Source organism: Echinops telfairi, unplaced genomic scaffold (assembly GCF_000313985.2).
Source record: "Echinops telfairi isolate 266 unplaced genomic scaffold, ASM31398v2 ScPeMD7_5;HRSCAF=22, whole genome shotgun sequence".
NCBI lineage: Eukaryota > Metazoa > Chordata > Mammalia > Afrosoricida > Tenrecidae > Echinops > Echinops telfairi.
Genome location: NW_022103901.1, coordinates 16,901,192 through 16,913,254, shown reverse-complemented (window position 1 = coordinate 16,913,254; position 12,063 = coordinate 16,901,192). Strand labels below are relative to the sequence as shown.

The following is a 12,063-nucleotide window of genomic DNA, read 5'->3' as shown; positions in this document are numbered from 1 at the left end:
ATCATCCACCCTGAATTCCCTGTGTTTCCAGTTCCCATCTGTACCAGTGTCCATCCTCTGGTCTAGCCAGACTTGTAAGGTAGAATTGGGATCATGATAGTGGAGGGGGGTGGGGGAGCATTTAAGAACTAGAGGAAAGTTGGATGTTTCATTGTTGCTACATCGCACCCTGACTGGCTCATCTCCTCCCCAAGACCCTTCTGTAAGGGGATGTCCAGTGGCCTACAAATGTGGCCCTGTTTAAAAAGTTTGAGGACCCCTGGTCTAAACAAACAAGATGCCCTCCCCCTTGCCTCGGGGTCTACTGGGGGTGGGGGTTGCACCCAAACCAGGACAGGTGTTTTAATGAACAAACAGTCTAGGTTCCAATCCTTGCTGTACCACTTGCGTGTGGGGCACCCGAGGGCACTCAGTCCCGAGCTTGAGAGGGCTGAGGAAGATGATGGCGAGGAAGGGCCCTGGCTTCTTGCCCTGCCATCTGCCTGGCCCCCACGGTGGGGAGGAGCAGCAGTTAAGGAGCGTCCTGCCTGCCAGCCTGGCACCTGGGCACCTCCCCAGCATGCCTCGGGTCAGCCCTCGGAGGCTGCTGATCCATCTCTCTCCCCAAGGCCATGTGTGAGGCCAGGACACGTCAGACGGCCCTGTTGCTAACGAGGCCCTGGGTTCCCTGCAGGTAAATGGGCTTTGACTGAACACCGCTCCTGCTCCTGCTGCTGACGGGCAGGTGAAGGGAAGCTAATTACAAGCCGCTCAGCCCTCTCTGCGGGTCAGGCTGCAGCCTCTTCCTCCGTCAGGCGGCCACCACGACCCACTTCAAGTCCCCGCTCAGCTAGGGGCCAAGCCTTGCCCGCTGCCTCTCGAGATGTGACCCCCCCCCCCCCCCCACAGCTGCCCGGAGCACAAGACGTACTTGCAGCACTGGAGAAGCTGGCCAACAGCATAAGTCAGAACCCCTTGAACTCCTCTCTCCCCGCTTAACAAAAGCCACCTCCTCCCTCCTGAAAGGCACCCTTGTCCCTTGGAACAAGACCCCTGTGTCCTCCCCAGCAGCTGGAGCTGGAGCCGGAGCCACCCACCCCCTGGGGACTGCAGAGCCCCTGCCTGGTCCAGCCATTCTCCTCCTCCCCCCTGGGGACAGGAGCGTGTGGGGATGCCCTCCACCGCCGGGGGTGCTCCCCTTCCAGAAGCGAGGCGGCTCTGGTGAGGGGAGGGGAGGCAGCCAGGGTCACCCCCAGCAGCTGGGGTCTCTGTGACCCCACAGCCCAGAGGCAGGGGCCAGAGTCGGATGGCTGTGGGGCCTGGAATATTAACGAGGTGGATCAGGTGTGGCGTTGGAGGGAGTTGCAGGGAGCATGACTTGGCATCACAGAGGCTGTCCTTCCCTGCAGCCTGTGCCGCCCTGGCCACCACACTGCCCGATGGCTTCTGTCCACGTCTGTAGAACTCTGTCTCCTCGGCGTTAAGTGTCCCTGGAGACCTGGCCTCTTAAAAAAGTACAGACACTTCACAACCCAAACTATCTCAGCGGGCCAGACCTGTTGCCTTCTCTCCCCAGTTTCTATGAGGAGTCAGTTCTCGCAAGGCATTGACTCAGTCCACTCCCAGTGGGCAGGTGGCATGGGCAGGCGAGCAGGTAGTCGTGGGCCCTGGGGCTCAGCGGAGGAGGGGTAGCCGTGTCGCGGGGCGTGCTGAGGAAGAGCTGGGTGCCCCAGAGCACCGCAGCAGGACGGGCACTGCATGGAGCCAGCCTGCACCAAGCTCTGAGGCGGGCGCCGCAGGAGCAGCTGTGGGACACGTCCAGAAGGAGAGCAGGACAGTGCCCAGAAGAGGACAAAGAGGAGGGGCCTGGAGCTGAGGGCAAACGCCTGCCTGTACTTTCCCACCACAGGCCATGGCCTCAAGTCCCCTTGGTGCAAATAGGAACAGTGGCCCGGCCCTGGGCTCTTGCCCCTGGGTCCTGAAGAGCCCCTCGACTGCTCCCTGGCAGGTGGAAGTGGGACCTGAGGCTGGGGAGCCCTGAGAGGGAACAACGGGACAAAATCCCAAGGCCTTGCCATGCCGTGCTGTGCCCCTTTCCCAACAAATGGCCGAGCCAGTTTTGTTCTTTGGTCTCTTTGTGTTAAAAGGCTCCGCGCAAGAGAACCAAAGGCTCTATTGGGCTGGTTGGTCCCGTAACCCTGGAGGCTCCTTTCCTGCCGGCCTCTCCAGAGTCCCTCCCACCCTGGCACAGGCCTGGAGCTGGTTCTCAGCACAAACTGGCTGCCCTGGAGCCCATTCTGATGCCTGGCGACCCCAGAGCCCAGGGGAGAGCCGTGCCTGTGGGCTTCCGAGACTGTGAATCCTGACAGCAGTGGGAAGCCTCATCTTTCTCCCTCAGAGCAGCTGGTGGTTTCGAATGGCTGCCCCTGAGATTTGAAGCCCACCTGGTAACCCACCACGCTGCCACAGTTCTGCAGAGCTGATTATCTGGATTAATCTCTAATCCCATCCGGATGGGAGAGCAGAGGGCCTCAAGACTCCGCTGGGCACCTGGACAGGGTCTGTGCCCTTTGGAGTGTGGCCAAGGCCGAGTGAGAGCTGATGTCCCTCTCCCGGGATAGGCCATGTGGCAGGCGCCCTGGCTTCCTATCCCAAGCCCCGGCCAGAGAAACCGGGGGTTGATTTTGGGAAGTGGCAGAAATGAGCTAATGACTTTGCTTTCTTGCTGGCCTTCCAGAGCGAGAAGGACCTCTCCCTGTGGACATGCCCCTTCAAGCCGCCGCTCCAGCTCTCCTTTGTGATCCGCAACACACAGCAGCTGCGCCGCTTTGGCCTGGCCAAGGTCAAGGTCTGGAATTACTGGACAGCTGACGGCGTAAGTACCAGGGCTGCCCGGTCTCCCAGCTAGGCACTCAAGCCGCCTGCCAGCAGCCTGGTTCCCGAAGCTGGGAGGACAGGACAGAGCCCGCGGTGCATCTCCTCCTCCTCCTCTTGATGGCCACGAGGCCAAACACGGTTTCACTTTCCTCCCGAAGCTGCTAGAAGGGGAGGCATAGGAGTTAGCCGGCCCTTGGCCTGAACTTGCTAGCGGCACACAAGAGACTAGGGTTTATGGGGAGAGTGTGTGGGGTGGGGGTAGGAGGGGGTGGTGCTGTGCCAGACTGGCAAGCCTGTGCCCCAGTGGAGGCGTGGCCACTTCTCAGTTTCAACCGCTGGTGTCCATGTAGGAGTGGCAGCCAGTGCCTCTGCGTCTTCTGCCAGAAGCCCCCACCGCGATGCCAGCTATCCCGGGTGGTCCAAACTATACCCGCTGCGATTCAGTTGATTCTGACCCAGAGAAACCTGGCTGGGCAGAGTTGAACGGCTCCCCAGGGTTTCCTGAGGCTGTGAGTCTCCATGGCAGCTTCATCATCACTCCCAAAGAGCTACCATGGGCGCTAAATGCCAGCGTTATAGTTAGCAGCCCCCCAGCATCGGCACCAGAAAAACCCCCCACAAACCTGACTAGCAGCCATCGAGTCAACCCTGTAAGACGAGGGAGAACTGTCCCTGTGGGTTTTCCGAGACTGTCACTCTTTATGGGAGTCGAAAGCCTCCTTTTTCTCCCTTGGAGCGGCTGAAGGTTTCAAACTGCTGACCCTCCGGTTGGCAGCCCAGCATGTAACCAGGGCTCCCATGCATAGCTAACCGAATTTCCCCTGGCAGCATCAAGGTGACACCACTGGGCAGTTCACCACCAGGTCAGTGGTTCTAAACCACCTCTGATGCCACAGGAAGCTTCCTACTCCCATACAGACTTACAGGGACACCAACAGTGAGTTTTGTTTTGGCTTGGGTGCAGTACAACACTAAACTCACCTTTGAGCTAGGGCGGGCCAGGTCCAGAACGAGGCTCCTGGAGGGAGGGGGCATGTACCTGGGACCAGCAGTGTGGGGATGATGTGCTTGGGGGAGCAGGCCGCTGAGCTGTTGGGGGAGAGCTGGCAGCCGGGAGCGCAGGGCTCGGGGGAACTGCAGGTGTGAAGTCAGCGAGGGCCAAGGTGCATCCAGGCCCCAGCTCAAGTCTGGCCTCCGGCAGCCACCAGGGGGCTCTCATCAGCTTTCTCTGTTGCCACCACCTTCAGACATCAAGGTCAAGCCCCTTGGGGGTGACATTGGAGCCAGGAGTCCCCCTGAGCCAGGTCCTGCCTCTCTCCCATCCATCTTTGTCCCTTTGCTCACCTCACCCCCCTGAGCAGAACCAGCTGCCCATGCGTCTCCAACACCACTCACATTCATGTCACCGAGGGCCCTGGCCCTGCCCATCTTACTCAGCTCCGAGTGTTCAGCTCTGCCTGGTCTCCCCGGAAGCTCAAGGCACTGTCGCCTGCCTGCCTGCCTTGCTGGCTCACCGCACCGAAGACACTGGAGGGCCCAGACTGAGCGCTCTCTACCGCTGCCCCATCCACTGCCCCGCTGAGGTGCATGGTTGCTCAATGAATGTGTGCCTTTCCCAGTGGCCCATAAGCAGCTGCGTGGCCCTTTTGTGCTATAGATGAGCCGTGCGGGTAAGAGAGCTTGGCTGGCTTGGGAGGTCACAAGCAGGTCACAGGCAGAGCAGGGGCTCCCGCCCTAGGGGTGTCTGTAGTTCCTCCTCCCCCTCCCTTTCTGTTAATTCCCCCAATCCACTTGCCAGCACCTACCTCCTCCATAAACATGGATTGAGCACCTGTCCTCCGGAGGCCACGCTGCCACGGCAGTCCTCACTGGCTCCGTCGCGGCTCCGAGACATCCTATTCCCCATAGGGTTGGGGTGGGGTCTTAACGCAAAGGCCTCAAGCACAAACTTGAAAACAGAAGGTCCCCGGACCCTGTGAGGAAGGTGCTGTGGATATACCCTGCATCCCCGTCCCTGCTCCGGGCCCTGGCGTGTGTCAGGGCAGTCCCCCAGGCCCAGCATCACAGCACGGCTGACTTGGGCCCAGTCCTCCCATCCTCAGGCCCTGGTAGGAGTTTCCTGCTGGGGCCATGAGCATCTCCTGGGACAGGTCAAGAAAAAGCCCTGCTGGCCGCCAGAGCCGAGGGGCTCGGCCCTGTTGCTGAGGATGGACCTCAGGCCAGGATAGCCGATTTCCCATGCTGCATGACAGGGAAGACACGCGCCATCCCCTGCAGTCGGGGCCCACATTGCTTCTCAGCCTGCACACAAATGCCGGTCTCCAGAGAGCACAGCGTGGCTTGAAGGCGTGCCATGGGCCTGGGGGATGGGAGACGAGGTGTTTTTATGAACACAGAGGAGCGTGGTGGGCTGCCGGCCCTGCCAGGGTGCCACTTACATAACGCACACCCATCATCTGTTGCCAAATTTGCTAGGGACAGAAGTGCGAGCAAGCGCAGCTGTAGGGCGGGTTGATTTAATATTCTCCAGAGAACGCTATTGCTGTGTGTTTTCGCGGAGATAAAATGCGAGTTGATGGGAAATATCACTCGGCCCGGATGACATGGCTTGTTGATGGTGTTTTGTGTGTGGGAATCCGAGCCAGAAAAGTTCCGTGTGGGGAGCGAGTTCAGCCAAGGCTCGTTTAGGGGCGAGGAAGAGAAGCGCTTAGGAAAGGGGGGCCTCTCCTGTTGAAAATCTGAAGGCCCCAGCTGATGTTGATGGGCTCCTCTGTCCCCACCAGGTGCCCCCTTGGGAATGTGGGATCCTGGGAGGGAGGCAGGACTTCGAGGCTGTAACCCGCCTGCAGCAGGGGCCTAGAAGTCAGCACACAGGTAGATGTCTGCGTTGGTCACAGCTGCTGCTGACTGCATGCCACACGTACTGGGCACACACGGCCTTCAGTGAGCCCGTGCTGCATGAACAAACAGCTGAACGAATGAATCGTCTCATCCCCCCCTCCAACAATCAGGTGTCACTCCCCATCCTGTGGCTGAGGGACACCGAGTCTTAGCACAGAGAGAGCCCATGTGCAGACAGGCTGCATGTCTTTTGCTAGCAGCGATGGGAAGCGGAGGCTCAGGAAGCTGCTCTCCGGCTCGTCCGAAAGGTGCCAGGATTGATCTGGGTGTCTGCCGTGGGTCACGTATTTGCGACTCCCAGATTAATCGGCTAGATCAGCCCGCCAGTGCCGGGGGCAGACTGGCGAGGGAGCGTGAGGCCTGCCGAGACCCCGGGTTTTTCTCAGCACCACTGCCCTGCAGTGACAGCTGCATCTGTTGTGAGGAGGAGCTCAGTCGCTTCCCGCAGGGCGTGCGAGAGCTGCCCAGCGCGCCTCTCAGGCCCATCTGTTTCCTGCAGTTATCTGCTGGCTGGCGCCACCCACACCACCATTCCAATGGCGCCCCCAGCAGTGGCCTCCCCGTGAGTGTGCCATACACACAGAACTGGTGCCCAGTGAGTCGGTTTTGAAGGAAGCAAAGGATGGACGAGTGTTGGCGAGGTTCCCCAGCAGTGTGGCTTCTCTGGTGTGTCACTGGCCCAAACGAGCACTGCCCTGCCTGGCAGGCCTCGGTGGCAATGAAAGAAACGCTCTTTGGTTACGGTCGCCACTAGCAACAGGTAGCCATGGAGAGAGAGCCGTGAGCAGGGTCCCTGAGGACCCTGTACTTTACATTTGATTTCTACTTAATTCATTGGACTCTAAGTATTCACAGGGGGCTGGTGGGTACCTAGTGGACAGCCCGGGTCTGAGTGTGCAGTGTAGTACCCTGGTGAAGAGGTTGGCAAGCCTCGTTCTCCCAGCCCTGCTCCTCCGTGTGGGCTAGGCTCATCCCAGGTGTTGCTCGGAGATGGGCAGCAGCAGAGAGCTGCGCTGAGGAGGAGGTGGGCCACAGGGAACGAGGTGGCCACGGTGGCCACAGACAAGGAACAGGCAGGGGGAACAGCAAGAGCCAAGGCTCCAAGCCAAGGACAAGATGAGAGAGGTCCGGGTCAGAAGTTTGTCGTGGCTGGAGCAGGCGGGCCCAGGGTGAACGGAAGTCCCCAGGGTAGGGGAGATCATGCAGCCAAGGAGGGCAGCATGCAGACTGGAAGAGGGTCCGGGCCTGGGCTCAGCCCACCTGTGGGTGCTCACTGTCACTGGGGGAGGGTTTTGAACAGGGTGACTTGACCTGACGGAGGAATGTAGCAGAATGCTCCGGCCATGTCACAGATGGACCACGGGGGAGAAGTCACTGGGCATCACCTTCCAGTGATGGTGGCATGGGCAAGGGTGGTGGTGGCTTAGACTGGGGGCAGGAGCGGGGGGCACATGCCTTCACGGGAAGAAGTAGACCGGGCAGCCTTCCTCCATATTTGCACCCCAGTGATGCCTTTTGTCAGAGAAATGCAGAAGTGGAAAGATTAGTTTCATAACTGTTCATGTACTTGTCACTCGGCTTTAAAGGTTATTAATGATAGCCCTGCCACTCTAGTGGCATCTGTTCCTGTCACATTGGGGAATACTTGTAGGTATGATAAAATTTCACCCATAAATACATCACGCATCTATGAAAGACAGGTTGTTTATTTTAACGTAACCCAATGCCATAGACAGTAATGAGCTGTTATCCTCCACTCCGCAGCCCTAAGGAGCCCTGGTGGTGCCCTGGGGTCAGCATTGGGCTGAATCACAAGGTTGGCACTTTAAACCCACCAGCCGCTCCTGAGGAGAAAGATGAGGCTGTTGGCTTCCATAAAGATTTACCGTCTGTAGAGTGTCACTACAAGACACAATCCACTTGATGGCATGGGGTTTGGTTGTTTTGGGGGGGATGAGGGTGGGGGTGGGGGTGGAGGTTAGGTTTTAGTTTGGTGTACCAAAACCAGACTCACCTGCCATCGAGTTGATGCTGACTCACAGCAACCCTGTAGGACAGGGTGGACCTTCCCTGAGGGCTTCCAAGACCATGACCTTCACGGGAGTCCAGAGCCTCGTGGAGGGGCTGGTGGTTTTGAACTGGCTGACCTCGCAACGAGCAACCCACTGGTCACCACTACATAACCGGGGGACCTGTTTGGTTTGGTAATCCCAGTCCATATCCAGCTATCCCTGTTTTCCTTTTGGAAGTGGTTTGTTTGTTTCGGGATAAAAACCCAAACCAAGTCCGGCAATGACCTTGAAACCAAGGAGTCACCCTCGTTTGGTTAGCTGAGTCAGCATGGCCCGGTGGCCTGGAAGAATGTACTACTGGCCCATGGCAGGCCTGGGCATGCTCGGGCCTGGGCAGTCTGACGGCATCTCAGCAGGGGGACCAGTGCAGAGGAGTGGGTCCCACGACAGGAGAGGGGTTGGCCCCCGACTCAGTTTTGCCCTTGGCCGTCGCTGTGATGGGAAAGCGCCGATGCTGAGGTGTTAACAGCAAAGTCTGTCCTTTTGCTACTGCTCTGTGGGTCTGAGCAAGTGCAGACACCGCCGTTGGGCCCAGTGTGTGACCTAGATCATGGGTCAGCTTCACCCAGGCCCACTACCTCTGAGTCCATGACGCTCCCCGGGCCTGAGGGATGTGTCTAGGACCTGGTGCTTGGAAGGTGCTTATTCCATCCGTGTCACAGTGTCATGGCCCCCTCCTTGGGGGCTTCTCCCTTCTAGTGCCTGGGACCCTCTGTCCCAGCTCCACTTCAAGGGCTTCGGGGAGGAACAAGTGTAGGTCACCAAACTGGGCCTGAAGATAGCCGGACATCCTGGCGGGGGCGGGCACCATATGTGCCTAGTGCCCTGTTGGCAATTGCAGGCCCAGCTCTGAAAGGACAGAGGAAGACGCTCAACCCTGGGCAGAGCTCATTTCCCAAAGCCCCCCAGACCCACAGTGAGCCAAGTGGAGGCAAACCCAGGGCCCCTCTGGACGGCCTGCAGCCCTGAAGCCCCTGCTGTTCTGAAGGTGGCAGCTGGCATGGGAGTGGGGAGAGGTGGCGTGCTCACAGCCTCTCTGTGGAGCAGGGCCGTGGGTATCCTCAGACTGGGAGCTCGGGGGGCCGTGCAGCTAGCTCAGCCAGGGTAATCAGTCAAGGGAAGGGTGCGTCCATGGGCCTACCCGCTGGTGTGGCATTCAGCCCACGTCTGTTTCTGCTCCCAGTGTCTTCACCCTTGCTTCTCCCACCCGAGTATCCCCCTCTCTCCGGGGACAAGCCTTGTGAATGCAAAAGCCCACCCTCTGCCTGTGGCATCCCAGCATAGTGACACCGCCATGAATCTCTGTAGAGCGGTCCGTGCATTCACTGAAGGAGCCTTGCCTCCCTCCTCCAGGGCCAGGGCGGCCAGCGGCCCCGCCGAATGAATGAAATAACCTCAGGGAAATGACATTCATGCTGTGGCATTAAAAATGCCTCACAGTCCCAGTGTGGTTGGGTCTCGCCAGCAGTGAGGATGCCGGGTAAAGGGGAGCTGCGGGCTACGAGGGGGCCGGGGCAGCATCAACAAAGGGCTAACAGTAATTTTCGCTCAGCAAGGAAGAAGGCCTTGGCACCAAGGAAAGGAGGAGGAAGAAGGAAAACAAAAAAAGAAGAAAGATTGTAAAGGTTAAAGCAGTCGGCATGCTCACGCGTCACCCTGGAAGGCAGGGCAGAGGGAGCCGGGGTGGGGGTAAGGGGGTTGGAGGGGTTCAAGTCCGGTGATTGGGAAGGGTGAAGCTGGCTGGTTCTTCAGGACCCAGGACACTGTTCCCCTGGGTCCTTCTCTAAAGCCCTCCCTGTGCAGAGATTTATACACAGATGTGCCACAGGGCCTTGGAGCATGTGACCCTGCGGTCACCACACTTTTCTCCGTGCACGTGGGAGCCTCACCCAGTGCCTCGTAACCGCAACCCATGTTCTGTGGCCATGCGTGCTTCAGGGTGTACCTCAGTGACTGCCATCCGGTGGGCTCTCTCAGCGACCCCCTAGCCTAGGGGAAACCTGCCCTTTGGTTTGGGTTTCCAAGACGGTAGCTCTTTCCAGGAGTAGACGCCTTCTCTCTCTCCCATGTGCATGCACCCGATGTAGAGAGAAGTCCAAGGTCTGTCTTCCTCTCCCTGAACCTGACCCTGACAGCAATGGTCCCAGTGCCTCTGGGGACCCTGGAGGGAGCCGAAGGCAGATAGGAGATGATTGTCCATGGGCACTTCTTTTCTTAAAGGGCTCAGGCATTCAGCCAGCCAGACCTGGGTTTAAAGCCCCCGGCTCCCTGGCGCACCAGCCAAATGACAGCAAGTGGGTTAGGCTGGTTGTCTAGAGAAATCCAGTGCCTCTCATCTATGTATAGGAAAGAGCTTTGCATCAACAAGTAAATTCGGACCGAAAGTCCGATGTAAGCCATGGCCTCCTCAGACTTATCTAGCTGCAGGCTGGTGGCTCGGAAAGGTGACAGGGAATGCAGGAAGATCACAGGCTACTGGGTGCAGAGTCCCGTGGGTCCACAGGCTGGTAGACACATGGCAGGGCACCGACAGCTCTCAGGGTTGGGTGGCCCCCACAGGATCACCCCTGGCAGCAGAGTCCCAGCCAGCAGGGAGCTACGGGCACACAGAGAGAGCGTTGGGGAGGTTCCCAGTTTCCCACTTATAAAAAGGCCTCACCACCAAGGTGGCATCATCAGGCTGTGACCCGATTGACCGGTTGGACTCCACCCACTACACATTCATAGAAATTCAAGTCGACATGAAGTCACCTAACGGCCACAGCAAGGATAGCTAGCACTCAGCCTCAGTTTCTCCACCCGGCCTCAGGCTCATCTTGCCAGGTCACCCGGGGCTGCACGGGCGCTGTGTTTTGTAATCCAGTAATGCCCAGGGAAAGGCCACTGAGTTTTCCCTCTTAGGGGATCTCGGGCCACATCGAGTGGCTGGTCTGGTTTGCTTGAAGGGTGTTTAGTGTTTCACCCTTGGCGCCTAGTCCCCAGCACTCGCTGTGCCCCACCGAGCCCACCACATCCCTGTTACCTTTGTGACCCCTGTGGGCAGTGGCAGCTGCAGTCCCTGCCTCAGCCAGCACCCTGCACCCCACCCTCTCTGCGCCAGACCTGGACAGCAGCCAGCCATCCCATTAGAGGTGAGAGGGCAGAGGGCGCCCAAGACTGAGAACGGAATGGAAGCCAGATACGCCATTATGAAAGCCGAGGCACCCACCTTCTGATGGGGCCGGCCCCGGAAGGCCTCCGCATGCCACCCCCTTAAGGGAGTGTGTTTCCACGGTGGTGATGGAGCAGAAGGCGTTACTGTAAGCTGCGCGTGCCACCGTCCTCCGCGAGTTAATTCCCAGCACGTACGTGCTCCGTGCCTCGCTCCCGGAGAGCCCCGCCGAGTAAACATGTGAGGGAGGCCGGGAGCCCGACAGTCGGCAAACAGTAGCCCGTCACCCTGCGCCTGGATGATGGGAGCCGAGCTCCTGTGGTGTCGCCTAGGCCCGACGGGCCTCGCTCAGAGTTGTTCTGGACCCCTGATTCACCTAGCTCTCAGGATGGCATGGGACAGTGGGGAGAGCATGTATCAACGGGCCTCCTCCTGGCTTTCAGGATGCGAAACCTACAGGTTTGTTGTGAGAACAGTGTCGGTGCTGAGAGTCGGCTCCCTGCTAAGTGCCTTCTCTTTGCCCGGCCCTTGGGCCTCTGCTGTTTGGGGAGCTTCACTTTGACTGGGGGAGACAATAGATAAGTCAAATAAGCAAGACCGTGCCAGTGACAAAGGAATAAGCCAGGGCATGGAGATGGGGGAAAGACCAATTGGACAGGGCCGAGACAACACACACACACACCAGTCACTTTGTTATTGCTATCCTCTCTGGTCTCTTCCATCAATAAGAGCGTGTGCTTGATTCTGCGCAGCCTTCACCGTCCTCTGTGCCAGAGGGGCTCACATGTGAGGAGCGTGTCTCCTCCTCTCCTTCTGTGATCACGTCTCCTTGTCTCCCCCTTCGTGTGCAAAGGGGCCTCTGGGGGAACCTGCTGACTCAGGCAGAGAAGCCCCAGCAGGTCCCCTCTGGAGGTGGCCACACCCTCTGACTCGCCTGTGGGGCCAGGGCAGCACCGTCTCAGCTGGTGCACAAGGCAGAGGGCAGGTCCTCCACCCTGGGGACAACCAGCACTGATGGCAGTCAGGGCCCAAATGCCTCAGCCTCCCAAAACTCATTCCTGAAACGCACTAGGTGTGGTTTGT

General features: G+C 58.9%; 1 protein-coding gene across 1 annotated transcript in view; it reads left to right on the top strand.

The window, feature by feature from the left end:
• KATNIP (katanin interacting protein) overlaps positions 1 to 12,063 on the top strand; it is a 183,927-nt gene that overhangs the window by 130,124 nt on the left and 41,740 nt on the right. Inside the window, exon 13 of the mRNA XM_045284933.1 lies at positions 2,717 to 2,854. Coding sequence (XP_045140868.1) covers positions 2,717 to 2,854 — 138 coding nt within the window. The remainder of the gene's footprint in view (positions 1 to 2,716; positions 2,855 to 12,063) is intronic.